Here is a 21,858-nt window from a genome sequence, read left to right on the forward strand (position 1 = left end):
ACAGGTCACAATCTGCGACATATGACTGGCATCTGAAATGGGGGAAAGTCCTGCAGGACTGAGACTTTAACTTGTGGGATCTGATAGCGTCAGAATTGAATTAAATTAGAGGACAACCAGCTGGTGTCTGCTAGAGACTTGGCTGGTGTGTGGGGAAACAACTCTCACACCTTGATGTCAGAAGCGTTGTGTTGAATGGTGTGTGAGTTGGAAAAGCACTTTGGTTTGATTTTCTCCTGTCTTTTAGAGGACAAACAGACCTGGTTTAAACCCTATCTCCATCTCATTCTAGCTGTGTGACTTTAGATAGACAGCAACCTCTCTGAGCCCAATTTCTTCATCTATTAATGGGTTGTTGTGAAATGTCTGATATATGGCAACACTCTTTTCTTCCTTTTCTTTCTCCTTCTCCAAACGGAAAGAGCCTCCCCTACTCCCTGGGTGTCACTCTTCCCAACCCCAAACTTGAAAGATGAAAAAAACTGATGGCAGGCTGCCCCCATCCCTATCTGAATGACCCTGCGTCCTTAACCATTCTAACTAGGGTGACAGAATAGATTCTGTCTCATAAATAAATAGATAGATAGAGAAATAAATAAATAAATATTGCCAAGACTTCTAGACATCTAGCAATCTTGGGTAAGAAAGAAAGCAAACGAAACCCCATCACAAAGCAGCTCAAAAAAGTACCAGCAATTCCTGAAATGTCACATATGACCTATTCTGCTTTTCCGTACACATATATTAACCTGGTAAGCATGACAAACTCATACTGTGTATCGCACCATCTTTATTGATTTACTCTAATATTATGCACACAATTAAGCTTGTCTCCTTTCCCCAATCACTGTCATCCTCCCTCCTCTCTCTCACACACACAAACACACAGACAAGGAAGCAAGGCCACCAGTTGAGAGTGAAGTCTGGGGAGGAGGTTTTGAGGTTTGATAAAAAGGAGTGTGAAAGTCTAAACTGTTTTTGAAGTGTGCCTGTGATGGAGAGTGAGAATTGACAAAGCAAGTATAACGGGGTCTCTAAAGAGCTTTTCCTCTTCTGTACAACTGTAGCTAAAGCCTTACACCAGTGCCTCCCCCACCCCCCACACATGCCATGTCCTAAAGAGACCGGAAGGACTTGGAAAAGTAAATCCCTGTGGGACTAACTAGGAGGCAGCTATAATCCAACCTCCCTTCCCCACTTCCCCTTGCTGAAAACCAAAGATCTGAAGGAAAAATTGTGCGAGTCATAGTTCTGGGTTTTCTGGAAAGGGGAAGGAAGGGAGTGTTCTTCCTTACTGCCTGACAACAAGACAAACGAGAGCAGGCCTATGGCTGAGACTAGAGTGACCAGATGAAGGTGACGATGGCATCTCATTTCTGAGTTGGATGTCTGCTGGGCAGAGTGCACCTGAGATTGACCCAGAAGACAAACGATCACCACATAGCCGGATCAGAAGGCAACAGGGCTGGGGCAAAAGGCTATGGGTACAGTTAGAAGATGGCCAAGTGCCTGAACAGTCGAAGCAGGTTTCACCCAGGAAGTTCTACCTGAGCTGGGTCTTGAAGGATGAGGATGAATTTACCAGGTGGAAAAGGGGAAAAGGAGTGGGAAGAGCATCAAGAAATGAAGAAAGGGGATGATGTATTCATGGGAACATGATTCAAAATCCAGCATGATCGACTTGTCATTTGTAAAGATAACTTTGGAGAGTAAGGAGGGAGTCACCAGACAGGAGGTGAGTTAACGACAACTATTGCATACGTACTGATGAAGTGCCTATTGTGTACCCAGGCATCATGCCAGATTCTGTCCAGAGGCGATTACAGACAAGAAAATAAACAATAACAAAATTGGTAACGTGTCAGGTGCCCTGACGAGGAAAGTACTGAGGGCAGCTAGGAGTGGCACCTCACCAGACAAGGGCAGCGTGGATTGCAGAAATCCAGTTGAAAATATTCAGTGCATGAAGATAAAAGAGGTGATAGTTTTCAAATATATTTGGGAGGTAGAATAGTCTAGTAGATGCTGTTAGGACCCCACATATACCCTCACTGTTCCCATGCACCTTGCAGCTTGCTACTGCAAGCATCTCTGAGTCTTTACCTGAAGACATTCAGGTTTGGCTTGCACAAAAGGCAAGCCAAGAAGTACCAGGGAGGTAGCATCCCTGGGAGTGGTCCTCAACCAATGACAGATGGAAGCTGGTTTGCTTGTCCTTCGGGTGGGACTACTCTGAGAATTGCCTTAAGCAGGGGACCCAGATGGACCGAATCCCAAATGCCCACAGTGGAAACCCTCACTAACGCCCCCTTCCCTGCTTGGTCTTACTTCCCCATTCTCCTACCAGTAGTTCCTGGAATCGTGTCCCAGAAAAACTACTTGCACTCAAATCCTTGTCTCAGAGTCCACATTGTCAGAGAACCCACCAGGGGTGGGGAACCTGAAGCTTTATGATTTCCAGATTGTTCTTTTTCTATGCACCAAAGGAGGGAAGCAAAGCTTCACCATTCTCTGCTACACCCCTTTTAGTAAAAGGATTTGTTCTATAAAATTTGGATTCAGTCCAAAGGCCACACTTAAGGACCTAGAAAGCCACATGTGGCCTTAAGGCTGCTGGTTTCCTGCCCCTAAAACCTAAGACAAACAGAAAAAAACTTTAGAACAATTACATGATGAAAATGAAGACTCAAATATGAGGTTTTGGGATTTCTGTCTTGGGAGTTACTGACCCCATCAACTGAGATAAAAGACTCTTCAATATAAGAAGAGGGTCAGATTCAGGGAGAATGAGATGAATCTGAAAAGATTGAGCTTAAGGTGCCCCAGGGATTTGTTATCTCAAAATTTCCTGAGTACAAGGCTAAGACTCTTTGGTGGAAAAAGTGAAAAGAAACAGAGCAGAAATGGGAATACTCAAAAGAAGAAACCACCAGAAATGAACATCGCATCTCCCTAGAGGGTAATTACAGCGTCTTCCCTTGACCGAGAGAATACAAAGCCCTAGCTCTCTCTTCCAGCCGGTTTCTGTATTCCAGTTTCTCATAGTTGGGGGGACTCACTCCTTTAAAACCATACATGACTCCCCACCAGCAGCCAGCAATGGCGGCTGTCGAATCGCTGTCTCCACCGTGGAAGAAGGCTCGATGGGCAAGCTCCTTCCAGGAGTCTCCTGCAGCAAGGATGGCGTCATAGGCAATCATGGGGGCATCGTGCCCACTGCTGCCACCCCAGCCGGAGTAGCTCACGGACGTGTAGAACTGATCCCTCTTCTTCACATCGAAGGGCTTGGGGAAGGTAGGGGCTGATTTGCCATCCAAAATCCCTCTAAGTTTTAGGTACTTTTCCCATTGGTTTTGGAAGTAGGACCTGTAGGAAGGAAAAAATAAAGTAAAAAGCCATAAAGAAAAGCACCAGATAGATGTGCAAACAGAGGAAATTCCAAGATAACGTCAACTTTTTGTACCAATATATAAACTATATAAAAATCAAGATTATCTCTAAGTACGATTCATTCAATAAATTTTTACTAAGGATCTACAAAAAAAAAGGCAGAGACTCTGTCGCTGAACAAAGAAGACAAATATGAAGTTAAACGGTAGGAAATAAAGGTTTGTTTGTCCTGGGTTGACAATAATGTCATGTCACCTTTCAAGGGGGAACTTCAGGACAGCATGACCATGGGTGACTTCAGCAGAAAGCCTTCTTTATTCTAAGAAAGAGAATGTGAAGTGAACTCACAAAAAGGGGAAGGCATGGCCTTACCACTTATTAATTAGCTAGTGGAAAAACCTCTCTCTGGCATTTTAATCAAGGATTTGAAAATAGTATTTATGCATCAAAATGACACGGAAAAAGCAAGTTCTAGGAAAATAGGAAATAAGCATGAAAGTTCATCTCAGCATAGAACAGCCACAAAAACTACACAGAGCTGGAACACAGGACAGGATTCCTACGTAAGAGGAAAGCAATGCAGCTGCGCCACTCATTGAGGTATTTATTGTACTTCGCTACTTCGTGACAACCATTGCTGGAAAGGAACTTGAAATCTTTGGCAGGTGGGCAAGGAGGGGACTGGGCGGTGAGAACCACAATCTCTGAATCCTAGACACACATGTGCAGGGGCATGTCTACACACAGATTTAACCATGTTCTGGCAGGTGCATGCTTCTACAGACTCACCAGTGTTGAAGATTTTCCTCCACAAAGTAGCCTGATTGGACAATGTACTTCTTAGCCTCTGGTAGCACCTCCATCAGCCCTTTTCCCCACTGCCTAGGTGGTTTGCCAGTCACAGCATAGGCTGTAAAAAGGGCAGATGCAAGGGCCCCCAGGTAGCCCGTGGGGTGGTGGTGGGTCATTCGCCCGCTCTCAATGCTCACTTGGATCAGCGTGTCCAGCTGCCTGGGGTGAGGGAACCTGAGACCGATGCACATGGCCCGCATGGCAGCTCCACAGCCACCCTCGTGGCCGTTGAAGGGAATCCTCCAGCCACCAGCCTCATCTGGCTTCAGCAGCATGGCGTTCTGCACGGAGGCGCCGCCTGGGGAAGAGTCGGGCAGGGCACCGAGGTCAGTGTAACCAAAGCAAAGGCCCCAGGGGGAAGAAAGAACTAAACTGTCTCCAGGCTTCTTTGATGGAAAGGGAAAGCCAGAAAAATATGATGACGAATGTCGCCAGACTCAGCAACGTGCCTTACCTTATATACCACCCTAAGCATGACAGTGCTAGCGAAAGCAGCAGACTCATGTAGGACCCCTGGAATCATTACCAGTTATTACTGAGATATCACAACACATCAAAAAAGTAGGTATAACATATTATTCTCGTTTTTAAAATAAATAAGGTAAGGCTCAGAGTTTAGGAAATTTGCTCCGAATCACACAAGCAGCTAGTTAGTGGCCAGGTAAAATTTATCACACTCCAAAGCCCAAGCCCTTAAGGCAGAGGTCCCCAACCTTTTTGGCACTAGGGACTGTTTTCATGGAAGACAATTTTTCCATGGACTGAGGAGGTAGGGAATGGTTTGGGGATGGTTCAAGTGCATTACATTTATTGTGCACTTTCTTTCTACTATTATTACATTGTAATATATAACTATATAATTATACAATTCACCCTAGGTTGGGGACCCCTGCCTTAAGGAGTCCAGTAAGAACCTGACAAGCGGAGCTCCTGAGTATCATCACAAAGAGGCCACAAATTCTAGAGTGAAGCCCTGGGCTCAGATGAGGAGCAGTGAATTCGGGGGAGCAATGTGCCCTTGGATGAGCCACTGAACTACTGGGCCTTGGCTGTCCCCTACCTGATGGTGTAAGCAGGTTTGTCCCATTGACCTATCTTACCAGGCAGCTGTGAATCTGTACAGGTGCCAAACAATGGCAGCAACATACTGTGGAGTGTGGTATTATAGTTCCCTTATTGGTCAGTTCATTCACAACAACGTTCATGGATGGCACAGGCAAAGAAAACTTTCTGCTTGCCAAACTGATGAGCTATCAGATACTTAGAGTGAACAGAGATTGGCTTCTAAGGCTCGTCCTTGGGGGTCACCAGAGGCTACTGGGTATGGTGGTGAAGAGCTTTTCATAAGGTAGTACTATGGGCTGAATTCTGTCTCCTAAATTCATATGCTGTAGCCTTAACACCCACCTTAACATCTCGATTTGGAGATAGGGCCTTTAAAGGGTGATTAAGCTAAAATGTGGCCTTTAGGGTGGGCCTTAAGCCAATCTGACTGGTGACCTTACAAGAAGAGGAATGTGGACACAGAGAGAGATGCCAGGGATGCATGCACACAGAGGAAGGGCCATGTGAGGACCCAGAGAGAAAGTGGCCATCTGCAAGCCAAGAAGAGGGGCCTAAGAAGAAACCAAACCCCAACAGCTTGACTTGCATGGACTTCTAGCCTCCAGAACTATGAGAAATAAATCTCTCTTGTTTAAGCCACCCGATGGTATTTTGTTGTTAGCCCTAGCAGACTAAAACAGGAGGACAGGCAGGTCAGGTGGGCCAGAGAAAGGGGAAAATCACCTGTTGGCCCAAGTGGCTACAAGTTCCCAAAGTGGGCAAGAACCACTTGTGGACAGCCCTGGGACCAGAAGACAAATTTCTACAAGATCTTTTCCATTTTTCTTTAAAAAGAAAACAAAATTTTTTTTTATATTTGTTCATTACAGAAAACATAGAAAATACAAATAAATAAAATTTAAATAAGAACCCATCACCCAGATATAATTATTATCTTTGTGTATATTCTTCCAGACCTCTCCCAATACAGAGATGCACATCTATTCTTTTAAAGAACAGTGGGTTCATACCATACATACTGTTTTGTGTCCTATTTTTTTCACTAAATATATAATACCTTCCTATATCAGTATTCATCTGCATAATTTCACTTACTTTAATATTATTTTTATTGATAAATCATAATTGTATGAGGTACATTTATGGCATACAATGAGAGGATTTGATATATGTATACATATAGAATGATTAAATCAAGTTAATTAACATATATGTCACCCCACTTATCATTTTTTGTGCTGAGACACTTGAAATTTACTTATTTTGAAATATACATTATTACTTACTGCAGTCACCCTGCATAATTTTAAATGATTGCAAATGTGTCACCATAATTAAGTAAATAATGAGACACTTAGGTTGTTTCCATTTTTATCACAATTACAAACACTACTGTCTCCCTGATATTTAAATCTCCATTGACATTCTTAATGATTTCCTTGGGCCAGTTTTATTCTCCACCCTCCCTGCCCTCCCTCTGGCCGGCTCACCTGGTGCCCTGCCATCCATGTCTTCCATGCAGTCTTGGTAATGCTTAGCAAGGAGGGAATACAGTCGAGCCAAGTCTGGGGCGTCCCCAGCTTCCAGGAGGGCTTCCGCTGTGGCCAGGTGCATCACCGTATCATCGCTCACTCTCCACCTTCCCACGTCCAGGGCATCCAAGCCGCCCAGCTGGGCCAACTGCTGGTGTATCTTCTCCCCATCCCGGAGGAACTCCCATTTCCCGTTATAGTACCCCAAGGCATCTCCAGCCGCACTCAGCACCATGGCAGCCACATACCTCTCCATCAGTCCCCCACACATGCTGGGCTCCAGAGAGGCTGTCTTTAGGGAGGGCAATTAAGACACATAGGGGGCATGAGGAGGAAGAAGAATCAGAAAAAAAACGAAAGCCCCATCTACATTTTATTGAGCACTTACTACTTGTAGGCATTGTATTAGGTGCATGTCATCGAATCTTCATAAGTGCTCTATGAGGAATATATTATTAGGCCCGTCTTACGTATGAGTAAACGGAGGATCATAGCAATAAAACAGTTTCAAAAATGTTTAGTGACTTGTCTCAGGTCACAGTGCTAATGAGTGGCAGGGCTGGGATTCCAATGCAGGAATGTGACTCCAAACCCTGTGATTTTAGCTAAGACTCTATGTTTGCCTCTTGGTGAGGGGTAACCCCATTAAATTCTGCAAGTTCAACCCAGCTCATCATTTTCTCTTTTTAGATGAGATTTGGCCTTGGAAATGCAAGGTTTTACTTAAATAATAACTCTTTCTATTAGTATCACAATGCACAGTTCATAAAGTGCCTGCACATTCATTGCCTCTCCAAGGAGGGAGTACACTGTGCATTTCCCAGATAAGAAAACTGAGGCTCAGAGAAGCTAAGTTCACACAACCAGAGAGTGGAAGCCCTGGCACCCAAATCTCCTGATTGCGGCCAGACCAGGGTGCTTGGTGTTACACCACTCGCCTCAGCTGCACCTGCTTACCGTGGGCAACCTCTTGGTGCCTCAGCCTCCACAGGTGTAAAATAGTACTGATAAAAAAAAAAAAAAAGTAACAACCACTGGATTTGTTGAGAGGAGGAAGTGAATTAATTTTCATAAAGCACTTAGAACAGTGCTTGGCACATAGTAAGCACTATTTTTGTTATTGTTGCTATTAGTCATACACAACCAGGGGAAAAGCGTTTTCTATTACTGAACTAGAATACTTTCTCCCCACAACATTGCCTTCAACAGCAATATTTACATTTTGTTTTTCTGCTAAATGGTGGGCTTCTAGAGCATCAAGCAAGATCTCTGCTAATATACCCACCATGAATTAAATCCCGGGTGAAGTGCTGTAGGTGCCCTTCCTCAGCCAATTCCCTGGGGTGTCCCTTCCCTGTGGATTTCAGGTTCAAGGCCAGCCAGGCCAACACGTTTATAAGGGCCGGTAGACTAGTTCATTCTCCCTCAGCTCAAGCTCTTTGCCCACCCCGTCGCCCTTCCTCCCGTCCACTTACCCAAACCCTGTTTACTCTGGGTTGTTTAAAGTCTGAGGCTCCCTGGAGTCCTGCAGCTGCTCTGCTGTGGGCCAGGGGGTGCAGGCTGGCAGGCACCTGGAGAAGGAGGGAGCGACAAAGATGGATTGAGCTTGCCAACACCTAGTTGCTGATCATGCTGAGTTTCTGAGCTCACAAAGGCTATTTGTAAAACGTTATTTACATATCTTATTACTTATACACGACGTCTAGGGAGGCACTGGAGTTCTGGGCTACTAGACCTGACTCTGCGGACGAGTCGGGTGACTGCGGACACCCAGGAGCTACATATTGGAGGGCGGGGAAGGAGATGTAGATGCTCCCTGAGGTCCGGTCCTGCGCTGAGATTTTTAGAGACCAAGCAGAGTTGGCCTCTGAGGACTAACTTTGAACCCCCCTCCCAACGTCCTGGGCGTCCTGTCTGTAACTCCTTATTTCTCCACCCCACTGGGTGTTTTTGTGAGTTGCAAGCGAGGGTGGGGGAAGAAGACCAGCATCTTTTCCTGTTGCAAATTCTTTTTAACTTCCGCACGTAGTGCGCTGGCCTCGGGCTTTCTGGGCGCTGTCATTCCTTGAACTCCTGTGAACTTGCACGGGTCACATCCCCCTACCCGAACTCTACATTCGAAACTGAGGTTTAGTCAGCTGCGTCCGGACAGTCCCCTGCTCTGGGGGCTGGGGGAGACGTCCACCTGCACACACACTGGGTTCGCACAGCGCCCCGCCTCTCCGGGCAATCCTGCCGGGGCCTGGGAAAGCTGGGGAGCCGGTCACCCCTGCGGAGCAGCGGGGGCGGGCGGGCGGGAGGGAAGGCAGCGGGTCGCCGCGGAGAGCGGGGCGGAGGCGGGCGGACGTGGCGGCCTCCGGGAGCGGGGCGCGCGCGGGCGAGGACGGAGCGGTGTCGCCGCCTTCCGGGACCGCGCCGGGGTGGCGGGACCGCGGGTGGGCGCCCCTCACCTTGAGCTCGGCCGAGCTGAGTTTGAGCGAGTCTCGGGGCTTTGCAAGCCGCTTCCTGGCGCCGCCGCGCCCTTCTGCGACCCACGGGGGGCGGACGGAACCTGCGTCGCCGCCACCAGGGAGCCGGAGGGCCCTGGGAAAAGCCTGACGTCGCGCGGGGGGCAGTTCCGGGAACTCGGCCCTCGTCTGCCTGTCGTCAGTGACTTGCGTGGGGCCCGGGGCTGACGCCTTGGCCTCTCTTCACGCCCACTTTCCCGGCGCCGAGGTGAACGCCGCGCGCCCGGTGCTTGACGAGGGTATGAGGGCGGCGCCCGGGCCCGGCTTCTGGGCCCCTCATCCATAAAGTGGGATACGGTGTCTGCCTCTTAGAGCGATCGTGAGGATTAAATTAGTTAACTTACACTTTTGTCACTTGTTTGCCAGAAGTATAGATCTGTTTCGTCCTGATCATAAATAAAAGCAAAGAAAATCTAAGAGTATTTTTGTCTACATTCATAATGCCACTTTTAAAGCGAATTAGAATTACCATATGCAAGGATTCTATATACTTCTTCAAAAATTTTAATTTTCTATGCCTATCATTCTTGCTGTAATGACTAGACTTGGCCTGAGAGCTTTTTTAAAAAGATTGATATATAATTTACACGTAATGAAATTATACTCCTTTGGTTTGCTGTTCAGTAAGTTTCACACACACACCTGGGTAACCATAATCAACAAAGAGAATATTTTCGTTACTTCAAAACGTTCCCATGTCCTTTCCCAGGGAATCCTCATCTCCATCTCCAACCCTAGCCTAAGTGACTTTGGGGTGTTTACAAAAACCAAGTTCATCATCAAAGATTTTCAGCCTCTGAGGATACAGTCCAAGAAAGTTCCCTAGTGAGGGACATTTCAAATAATAAGCCTCCCTGTAAAACTCTACACTGTTTCAGCTTAACAGGTCTGTTGAGGATACTGCTCATATTATATGTTAGGTTTGTTCCAGGTGGGAACCTGCAAAGTATGTGTAGGACAGAATGTGGTTAATGCAGAACTTAGGCTTGTAAAACAATAGCCGCAGGAGTCTGGGGAGTCCCTGGACTTTGTGGATCTAACAGACAGCTGCAGCCAGCATTCCTTCCCTCTCTCTCCCTGATAGAGATGAAGGCTCTCCCTCCCTAGCTCTCCTGATAAGGACGACACCAGAGCAGAGGATGGATGTGACTGGGGTAACGGGGTCATAGGAGTTGGTTGTTTGAAGAAGAATTTACTACAAAGAGCTGTTCTACCCACCGTCCTCTGCCACTCTTCACCTGCCAGTTTGGCCCAGAAACAAAGAACTGAACAGGGCAGGTGGGAAGGGGTCAGTTATCCCCTTTTATAAAAACTCCCTTCTGTGCTGACTCTCTTTTCTGACTCAGCCCACCCGCACCCAGGTGAATAAACCGGCCGTATTGCTCCCACATAGCCTCTGTGTGAAATCTATCCTTTGGGTCATTCACCCTTTCATTATACAGTGCTTTTTCTGTAAGAATCCATGGGGGAAGTTTTTCTTTGGCTTAAATATAAAGAATAACTGAGGTTGTTAGCAATTAGTTTGCTTTTTACTTTATGGTGCCGATGAACCTTGCCACTGTAGCACAGACTCATGACATCCATGCTACCTGGTTTCAAACCTCAGCAACAACACTTACTACCTTGGGTAAGTGACTTTGAGTGAGAGACTTTGGACAAGTCCCTTCATCTTGCTAAGCTTCACTTTCTACTGTTGTAAAGTAGGGAAAATAATAGTACCTACCTCATAGAGGTGGTTTGAGGATCACACAAAGCAATTAATGTAAAAATTTTAGTGCTTATCAGTGTAGTAATTATGCAATAAAAAATTACTACCAGCCCAGTTGTCTCTCTATATCCCCAGTTCTCATCTCCATCACACAACATAAGCCATGTTACCATCTTTCCACAGTAGTTAACACCTACTGACATCCTTTTTCCTTAATTAAAATTGAAAAATATTTTGGGGGCATCAAGGATATGGTCTTACATACCAAAAGGATAATTTATAAGTTAGCATGCTTCCAGCTCCAAGAAACTGCAAATAATCATCACTTTCCCCTACCCCCAAAATACCTACATACTCACCCAGACTTAAATAATGACACATTATCTTATGTAACAAAATCTCTAGAGGTAAGAAGTCCTTAGGGTTAACTCAGCAACTCAATACAATCATCACAGACCCAGTTCTGTGTCCTGTAATCTCAACACTTTGGGAGGCTGAACTGGGAAGATTGCTTGAGACCAGAAGTCCAAGGCCAGCCTGGGCAACATAGCAAGACCCTGTCTGTACAAAAAAAATTTTTTTAAAAATACCCGGTTCCTCCCATCTTTTGGCCCCACTATCCTCAGTAAGGATAGTGTTACTTTTATCCCTAGAATGACTTTTTAAACTGCTACCAAATCACAGTTACAGTTATAGACAACGTCCAGTGGAAAAAGCAAGTGTCTTCTTTCAAGGATAAAGAAACTGTTCTCAAAGATGGCCCAGAAGACTAAACCAATCACTGGCAGGCAAGTTAAATTATGATGAGTTTCCCTTTGATCAAGGATAGAACATCTTCCCTAAGAGGTAGATACTTACACAAAAATCAGGGTTTTGTTTACAAAGGAAATAGTGAATGTTGTTCTGCCAAGAACAAATAAGTATTTGGCATTTTACTAGGTGCTAGACATTAGTATAGATGCTGGGATGGCAAATATGTTGAAGACTTAGCTCTTTGTCCCCTGTTTTATTAAGGGAAACACATCATAGGCATCTTCAGTACTCACCGATACAGAATCAATTGCTATGTTGAGACTCTTGCTGAGAAACAAACTTGTAGGGCTCACGCCTGATCTCTGAGATGCTTCAGGCACTTCGTCTGCAAAGCAGGAAAAGTGGTACTGTTCTTAAGAGTTTTATGATGTACAGGAATGATCTTTATATATTCTGCAGACATTAGACACCTACTGTATACTAAGTATATGCTAGGGCCTGACATGACAGTCCCTGCTCTCACAGAGTAGACTCAGCCAAGTGATCTGATTTTAGGTTACTGATATGTTAAAAATATTATTGAAGTGTGATTTGTATACAAAAGCTGTACATATTTAATATATAAGACTTGATGCATTTGGAGACAAGTACAGTAACATGTCTTTTTGATGATAAAAGTAATGCATGCTTCCAGTTGAAATGTTGAGAAAACTTCTAGGAGTTTCTCCTGAAGGAATATGCACACATGTTCATGAAGATAAATGTTTCTGGACGTTCTTCACAGAACTGTTTCTAATGGCAGAGAATTGGAATATTAGTTTCCTTCCCCTAAATTATGGTGGAACTATCTATGGAAAAACTATGGAGCTGTTTAAAACCATAAGGCAGACATAGAGGTGCTCAAATGGGAAGAGCATAGAGACACTTAAGTTAAAACATCAAATTTTAAAATGATGAATACATATGGTCTTATCTATGCTCATGAAAAAGCTGTACATGTGTGCACATATGCACATATGTGTGTGTAAATGACTGGAAGAATACATGTCAAATTGTTAATAATGATTACAATTATCTCTCAGGAAGGAAATGGGTGAGTTTGCAGGGAGAGATGAAAGGAAATTTTTAATTTTTATATATTATGTTTATAAAGAAATTTTAGAAAGCACAGAAAAAATAGAAACCATCCACAATCCACCACTCAGGTTGTATATACTTACAGTCCATTTTTTGCACATGTTTTTTGAAAAAAAATGGATCATTTTGCATATACAATTTTAGGTCCTTTTAAAAAACCACTTAGTTTCACATTGTAAGCATTCTCTGTGTCATTTGTAATAATAGTATTAGTACAATGGATTCCAAATGCTCAGATAAGATAATACTTCTAGAATAAATTCTCTTCCAGTTTGATACAAAAAAGTCTTGGGTCCTGGTGCTCAATTGCTCTCCTACCACACCATGGCCAGACTGTTTCAACAAAGGAAAACAGAAGCACAGATAATCAAAAGAGCAGAGATTAAACAACTCTTTGCCACTTTGTGGGCCTGAATGGATTGTGACACATACATGTAATCATGACTGCCTAGTTAAATGATGAGAGCTAAAAAAAAAGTCTAAAAAAATAAAATGAGTTAACAGGAAATGGTTAATAGATAGGGCCCCTTAGACTCTCTGGCAGACAAAAAAACAAAAAGATTTAAAGAAAAACATACCACAGGATGTTTTAGACCTTTATGTACACTTATTAAAATGGGGGGAAAATGAAGAAAACAGAAGAAAGCTAGTACAGGATAATAGGAAAGCAAAGCAACCACCCGCATATCCTGTATTGTCAGTTCAATTCAAGAACACTTGGCATCTGTGATGCTTAATTTTGTGTCAACTTAGCTAGGCCACAGTACCCGGGTAGTTGCTCAAACATTATTCCAGATGTTTCTAAGAAGGTGTTTTTTAGCTGGGATTAACACTTAAATCGGTAGATTTTGAGTAAAGCAGATTACTCTCCCTAATGTGGGTGGGCCTCATTCAATCAGTCGAAGGCCTTAATAGAAAAAACAACTCACGTCCCCTGAGGAAGAGAAATTCAGCCAGCAGACTCTGCCTTTGGCCTCAAGATGCAACAGCAGCTCTTCTGAGGGTCTCCAGCCTGCTGGCCTACCCTGTAGATTTTGAACTTGCCAGCTTCCACCACCGTGTAAGCCAATTCCTGAAAGTAAATCTCTCTTTCTCTCTAGACGTGTGTGTGTTGTGTGTGTGTTGTGTGTGTGTGTGTGTGTGTGTGTGTGTGTGTGTGTAGGTTCTGTTTCTCTGGAGAACCCTGACTAATATAGCATCTAAAATGTGCCAAGAACCTTGCTAGGTGCTGTTTGCAGCTAGAGAGGTACGGCAAAGATCACACTAATGGAAGAGAGACTTTGTAGAGTATGATGACATGAGGAGCATGAAAAGGCTGAGTGTTCAAGGTACAGGGATGGCAAATATGAAAGAGACACTATCAGCTCAGTCAGGGTGTACAGAGAAGGCATCCAGAAGATCAGCTCATCAAGGAAAATAGGCTCTCTGGACACTAGTCCTAAATTCATTTTTTAAAATAATAGGATACATATATACATAGATCAAAGTTTAAATTACAGGCCTGGTGTGGTGGCTCACGCCTGTAATCCTTGCACTCTGGGAGGCTGAGGCTGGAGGATGGCTTGAGGTGCGGAGTTTGAGACCAGCCTGAGCAAGAGCAAGACCCCTTCTCTACCAAAAATACAAAAACTAGCCGGGGCGTTGTGGCACACCTGTAGTCCCAGCTACTCAGGAGGCCGAGGCAGGAGAATTGCTTAGTTCAGGAGTTTAAAGTTGCAGTGAGCTATGATGACACCACTGCACTCTAGCCAGGGTGAGACAGCAAGACTCTGTCTCAAAAAAAAAAAAAAGAAAGAAAGAAAGAAAGGAAGTTTAAATCACAAAATGTTAGTGCCAGAGGACATTTGCATAACCCATCATTTTCTATTGAGGAAGCCAAGGCCTGTGAAGACAGTTACTGAGAGTGTGACACTCAGTTACACAAATGGAGAGAAGCAGACCTGGAACACAGATGCTCTGAAGTCCAGCCAGGACTTCCATTCCCTCTACTGCCACTTAGAAAAAACTCAAAATGGCACGATTGACTAAACATTGATTACATTGAAGATATGAACTCAGAAAGAGTCTCATTTTTAAAATATTCCTTACCCTCCCTGAAAGAGGCTTCAGCCTCAACTTGATGACAGTCTAAAAGTAGTATTTAAAGAAAAATCTAAGATAGGCACTGTAATTCTAGTAAGCAGGCAGTAGTAATCAAATATAGCAGGAGGTGGGGATGTGGAGAGGCGAAGAGATAAGTGGATACAGATTTGTCTTTAAAAACCCAGGAGTGACTTCTGCCCTTCTCAGCGGAACAGAAAGAGACCCAAGGGAAGTCCATGTTGCTGCCTCCCCTCCCGCCATGTGGTAGCTTGGTGCTAGAGGTCAGGGCTTCCCAACCTTTGATCTGGAGAGCCACCAGCGGACTGTCAAATCTTCTTCAGTACACTTCCTAGTTGGTGACCTCTACTGCTCCCTTTCTCCCGGTTTTGCTGGAATTTCCAGCAGGAAGGGAAGCTCAGCTGGCCAGCTCCCAGGTTTTGCAACGGACCTTCCATGCTCCTGCCCACAGCCCCACCCTAAGGGACTCCACTGCCCACTGGACTCTCGGTGGGTGGAAATACAATTTCCAGGAAGTGAACCGTAACTACTCCCTAAACCAAACCTATTTTTCTTTCACACAGCCTCTGCCCCATAGTCCTGCCATTGGAGTTGGCCTGGGCTAACCTACTTGAATCTGCTCTCTTTTCTGTCACGAGAAGAGTCCTTGACACAGGGGTAAAGAAAAATTTAATCAGGGAACATTGAGTCGCTCTTGCCTTTCCAGCCCACCCCTTCTCCCTCTGATGTGGTATCTGTCCCTTCTCCCTTGGTCTCTGGCATTCATTCTTGAAACTGCTTTTTGGAGAAAACTCCTGAATCGTGGGGTGAGGTATCTAAATAAAGGACAACCAATGCTTCCAAAATGGCAGGCAGTTTAGGCAGGTTTCCTACCTGTGTCTGCGGCCATTGGCCAAGTCACTCAACCTCATGTGGTGGCCCTGGAGAAGTCAGTTCAAGGCTCCAGGGAGATCAGTCTCAGAGTGCTGCTTCACGCTATCAAATTCTCTTCTTTGTGATGTGGTTCTTGTAAATATCAGGCCCTTCTGCAGAGCCTTTAAGTGGCCAAATTCTTTCTCGTATTCAAACAGTACTAGATGTGCCCCTGCAAGGTAAGCTTTAAGTGTTGCCTTTCTGGAAAGTTAGTGAAGGGGAACTTCCCTTTTCCATCAAGCCATGAGATTTGTCTTTAATTTTATGAACAGAACAGAATTCCTCTTCTGAAACCTAGAAACGATGACCTTTTGTTAAAAGATCATTTTCATATTACATTGTTAATAAGAAACACATGGGAAATGTCTGGTTCACGTTTCAGAAAAATTTGCAAAAAGGAAGAAGGAGAAGGGGGAAGGGTAGGGCGGGGGGAGGAAAGAGGTAGGAGTGACCCTCCAGCTTTAGTTCATTCAAGCCATACTGTCCCGTTGAGAAAGTACCAAGATCAGCTCTGGCTTCTCCTGCTGCCTGATCATTGGCCCCTTTCTCTGTTTCTCAAGGGACAGGGAAAATGAAACAGGAAACTGAAAAGAGTGATTTTTGTAACTTTGTGAGTGGGCAACGTGGCAGGGGGCAACGTGGCAGGGTTGGGGGCAGCGCCAATGGCAGTGACTCTGAACAGCACGGATCCCAGAATCATGGAAATTGAGGATAAGCCAGGATTCCACCGTGGTCCCTCATTCTCAGGCAGAGAAGTCTCAACTCTCCTGGACACAGGGTTTGTCTCTTCTTTTCTCAAAGCATCAGACAGTGAAACTCTGCAACCTTGTTTGAAAGTTGCCCTTTCTGGTTTCAGCACAAAAAAATTCTTTCTTAAACACAACACAAATTTCTCCTGCTTTAATGTAGATTATTTTCTCCCGTTTGGTCATCCACAGGCATAGAGGGCATTTATGTCCATTACTAGCTGAAACAAAGAAACAGAAACACCTCAAAGCAAGGAAGCATCATTACCAAACACCTCAAAACCACTTGGCCAGTCTACAAAAATCTCAGCTCTCCATTTCTCTATTCTCTGGGTTGCCCAGTTTAGCATCTTTTTTTATTACTGCTTGTTACTTTTTTCGGGATCCTCTCTATTTTCTACATTTAGTTTAAAATTGAGAATCTGGCTCATGTAGAGAGAATCCATGAAGATAATTCCTAGTCATGGTATGTTTTATTTCGACTCATATCTCACAATATTTTGTTGGCATTTTTGCCGTGCTGAAGACCTATATTCAGCTGGTTGCCTTGGTCTTTTTCTGCTATTGCTTGCTTGTTTTCTTAGGATCTGTCCACCTTGTTCTTATCTCTCCTGCTCAAGTCATATTTGCCTCCCCAGTGCTCGACATAGCTCCATGGTAGACACTCAGTAAATTTTGGGGGACTTGGATTGATGTGTCAAATGAGTTGCACAGACATTAGGAGCTGAGGAAGGGAAAGAGCAGATGGAGATCAGAAGAGTCAGGAAAGCTTCTTGAGGAAGTAGCATTAGGTCTGGTCCTTTAAGGAAGAAAGATGTTTGGATGGGCAGACAGAGTGGGGAAAGGAAGTGCAGGAAGTTGAGGGTTGGTGGGTCAGGAATCGCAGGCAGGGAGGGCACAGTGCTGAGCATGGGAGGGAGAACCGGCAGTGGGCAACATGAAGAGGGCCCTCAGTCTGAACAAGGCTTAGTGCTCAATGGCCACTTCTCCTTTCATTGCAAGCACTTCGGTAATTTCCATCTCAAAGAACCAGAAAGAGTGTGACAGCCTGTTAAGAGGAAGAGGTGACCGTTCTCATTCTGATGACGTTTTACGCCCCCGTTAGCAGACGGTTTCACTACTAGGGAGCACTGTGGCCTTCAGCCTAGGTCTGGCCACCCGATGTAGGGTGCAGGCCTTATAGACAGGGTGGAGTAAAGCAGGGAAAGAAGCCAGGGCAGCATTTCAACCCTCCACAGTCCATGGCAGAAACCAGAGTGCTGATTGCCGGGTGGGCATGTTGGGACATTGTCTTGAAACAGTGATCAGAGAGCTTTCTGTGACACTTCCCTGCTGAGACTGCAGCCATGTCCAAAAATGAACTTCCAGACCCCATGGGAGGGGTATATTATTAGAAAAGGAAAAACAGGCCCTGTGCAGTGGCTCACGGCTGTAATCCTAGCACTTTGGGAGGCTGAGGCGGGAGGATCAATTGAGCTAGGAGTTCGAGACCAGCCTGAGCAAATCCACAAAAAATAGAGAAATTAGTTGGTCGCGGTGGTGTACACCTGTAGTCCCAGCTACTCGGGAGGCTAAGGCAGGAGGATTGCCTGAGCCCAGGCATTTAAGTTTGCAGTGAGCTATGATGATGCCACTTCACTCTGGCCCAGGTGACAGAGCAAGACTCTGTCTGAAATAAAAAAGAAAAGAAAAAAAAAGAAAGAAAGAACGAAAGAACGAAAGAAAGAAAAAAGGGAAAAAGCACGAAAAGAGAAAAGAAAGAAAGAAAAGGAAAGGAAAAACAAAATTTCCCCCAAAATTTTTGTCAATGCAATAATGGGTTTTGTTTCCTCGGCAACAGAGAGCCTACTGTGGGAAAGGGGCTTTCCCAGCAGCTAGGCTGTCCGGCACCTTGGACCCTGGGAACTCATTGTGCAAATAGCAAAACTTACAGGGATTCCAAGGCCACTGCCAAGATCCAGCCCAGCCCTCCCTATGGACATCAGAAGGGAGGTTAGAAAGTTTGAGCTCAGCCTGGCTTTATCGGCATGGGGAAGTAAAACAGCTCCAAGGTCAAAAGAGAAGAGATCAAACCATCATTTCCACAGACATCATCCTATTCAGAGGCAAAGCAGAGAGTGAGGCCTCCCCTGTGGGGTTCTCACCATCTCCTCAACCCCACCCCGAGCTTCCTGAGTAGCAAAGCTGCCGGTCCCTTGGGTCCCAGACACCCCTTCCTGTAGGGCCCCCTACAGACAGTCTATGACTGTCTTAATTTCATTTATGGTGTCTTTCACCATGTAAATATTTTTAATTTTTATAAAGTCAACTCTGTATATCTTTTTTCTGTGTGTGTGGCTTCCAGGGTTTGTGTCTTTCTCTTTCACCCTAGAATTATAAAAATATTCTCTCATAAATTTATAATTTTAATTTTTCACATCAAAACATTAAAAAGAATTCCTTTTGTTTTTAATAAAGTAAAACTATAGATGGATTTAAAAATCAAGTGGTGCCGAAGAGCTTACACTGAAAAGCAGTCGTCCCTGCTGTTCCTCTCCAACCCCAGGCTTGCTCCTCAGAGCAAACTCCTTTAACCCATGGCTGGGTTTTCCTTCTAGTAATATGGATACTCTGCCTCAGCCATCACCTCCCTCCACCTTCCAGTCTCTAGATATTTACCCCAGAAATCTTTGGTCCACAGATCACGCTCCTAGTCTCATTTTGATTGTGGATATACCTTTAAAATTTTTTTTTAACTATTATTTTAAGGAGGAAGAAGGATTAAACACATCCCATTAGTGCATAATTTTGGAAGAGAAGCCTTCTGTATTTTGCAGTCAGGAAGGGGAAAACTAGTAAAAAGTACCTATCTGGTCCCTTTCCTCCCAATCTCTCTGATTAAGTCACTACAAGGTGCTAATGGCAAAAGGTCGTTTAATATATTTTTTCTCCGAGGCAGGCTAGGATTTTACTGGGACTCTTAAAATGTGAGGGTGTCTTGTGGTCTTCAAAATTTTTACTCATATATCCCCACATGAAATTTATAAAACTATGTATTGCTTTGCTCATTTTTAAAGTGACATCTGTAATTTTATATTACTTCAAATACCTGCACAGGACATAATTTCCAACATATTGTAAAATTATCATTTTAAAAAAATTACATCATTCTTACATGTACTGAGTAAAATCTAAGATCTGACTAAATGTTCGAGAAAATATGAAGCACAAACTTACCACTGACGTATATGCCTTTTACTTGAAAATGTAGTGTTGATCTATTAGAGGTAAGGTGGAAGTCATCACCTCCCTCCTCCCTGTAATTATTCAAAATATGCGTCTGAGACCCAGAACCTGACACAGGGGTCGGAGGGTGCTCACAAAGCCCCTTCTCCTAATGGAGAAGGTGAAATGATGCAGTGGGGTCCTGTCCTTGCAAGTCTTGCCTGCATGATTTCCAAAGCTGGGGTATTGCAGATCTAAGGTGGACACAGCAGTCACCCACCAAGCCCTGCCTAACTTGTTGCTGGGATGAAGCAAGCTGTCACTGCAGCCAGTATTACTCACCCAAGCTCTGTGCTCTCTTTCTGGCTGCCATGGGAAGGATGGCATCTTTAACAACACACAGGAAGTAGAAAAGCAAGTTCACTGAATAAAAGCTGCTGCCAGTCCTGCCACCCCACTACCGTACACCTGTCTCTAATGCCACGTTTCTACCGAATAGAAACACTAACAACACAGGAGGGACACAGGCTCTACCTTGGGCTTACACTATCTCAGTTTAAGGAGGCAATGTTAATTGAGGCACCAGTATTTCGAACTGTCCCTCCTTTTTTTTTTTTCAGATTTTTACTTTCTAGAGCATTGCACCACAGTCAGATTCAGGGTGGGTGAGAGGTATGCCTTTCTTTTTAAATAGGGTGAAGGTCAAGGTCCATCTCATGCAAGTTTTAAGAAAGAATACATAAAGTGAAAATCTAGAAATTGATTCTCTTAAATCTACCAGTTGCCCACATACCCTTTGAAAGTCTCCTCGCGGATACAAGTACCTCAGTTTGAAGAGCCTGTCTTGCCCCGCATGGATGCGCATGCGCGCTGGGTGCTAGGAGGACCGATGCTTTAGGGCTGCAGCTATCAGATCTCATGGGCTGAGCCGCCACTCACTCCGTGCATAACATCTGTCCCAAACACAACCAGCGATTGTTCAGTTGCAGCATTAGCTGAGCCTTGGGACACATTCCCTCTAGAGAGGACCTGTTTGCCGCACCACAGGCATGATCGGAGTCTTAAGCATAACCACGAAGTGGAAAAAGCCTTTATTCTTTCCTTCTCTTCTTTTGGAGTGATTTTTACTCTCCCCATCAGATGGACACTTGGGGGCCTCATGCTTTCATCCTTCCCGGTCAGCTTTTTATTTAAAGGATCTCGATGCCTTCGATAACACTGAAAAATAAAGGAGGGATAGCAGCTTACACTGTGATTTTTGCTAGGAAAGTTTATTTTCTAATAGGCTCAGATGAATATTTCGGACATTTCTATACCATATTCATAATGTTTGCCACATTCATATGCCATGTCTACTGTCATTGTTTTTCTCTAAGTTGATTCACCTTTCAACTTCTACACATTTGTTTTAGAAGAACAACTGTTGTATCTCTACCATACCAAGGTATCCCTGCTATCTTAGCCTGGGTTCTCTGGAAAGCAAAGCTAGAGACAAAGCCTTGAGCAAAGTAGTTTATTTGGAAACATGAGTCCAGTGGGACAGGCCAGGGAAAGGGAGACAGGGAAGGGGGCAAGCCAGAACAAGGAAGCCTTGTGGGGTGACGGCTGCTAAAGGCCACTGGTGCTCGATCCCACTAAGACCTTCTGGGGAGCCTGAGAAAATGTCTCCCAGAACTCTCCACTGGGGAGACGCAGGGAGAAGCAGTTATGCATCAGCCTCTGGTGCCCAGTGGTCAAAGGTAGCCCCGTGGGCACTGACTTCCCCACGTGCCGGGGGGGCGCATGCTTGAGTGCGGAACTTTCCAAGGTGTCCCATGCCAAGACAACAGAGCAGCCCTGGGCAGGGCCAGAGGCAGACTGTGAAAAGCGCAGGCCCGCACAGGGTGCTCTCAGTTTCCGCCTGCGTAGCCTGGGTCAGCAAGGGTCAGCTGCTTGCCCATGGGTGCTCCAGG

At 44.8% G+C, this 21,858-nt stretch overlaps 1 protein-coding gene across 2 annotated transcripts; it reads right to left on the reverse strand.

Moving 5' to 3' along the window:
* Positions 1-770: 770 nt before the first annotated feature.
* Positions 771-9,569, reverse strand: ADPRH (ADP-ribosylarginine hydrolase). 2 transcript variants are annotated; one of them, XM_045540202.1, is made up of 5 exons: positions 9,290-9,569; positions 8,315-8,410; positions 6,798-7,131; positions 4,180-4,540; positions 771-3,366 (listed from the first exon to the last, which is right to left on the reverse strand). In XM_045540202.1, the coding sequence occupies exons 3-5, from the start codon at positions 7,108-7,110 to the stop codon at positions 2,964-2,966; spliced, it is 1,077 nt and encodes a 358-aa protein (XP_045396158.1). In that variant the 5' UTR covers positions 7,111-7,131; positions 8,315-8,410; positions 9,290-9,569; the 3' UTR covers positions 771-2,963. The 2 variants fall into 2 exon arrangements, with proteins under 2 accessions (XP_045396158.1, XP_045396159.1); XM_045540203.1 differs by lacking the exons at positions 8,315-8,410; positions 9,290-9,569 and having other exon boundaries at positions 6,798-8,290.
* Between the last annotated feature and the right edge of the window lie 12,289 nt (positions 9,570-21,858).

The sequence above is a fragment of the Lemur catta genome, chromosome 1 (genome assembly GCF_020740605.2).
Source record: "Lemur catta isolate mLemCat1 chromosome 1, mLemCat1.pri, whole genome shotgun sequence".
Classification (NCBI taxonomy): Eukaryota; Metazoa; Chordata; class Mammalia; order Primates; family Lemuridae; genus Lemur; species Lemur catta.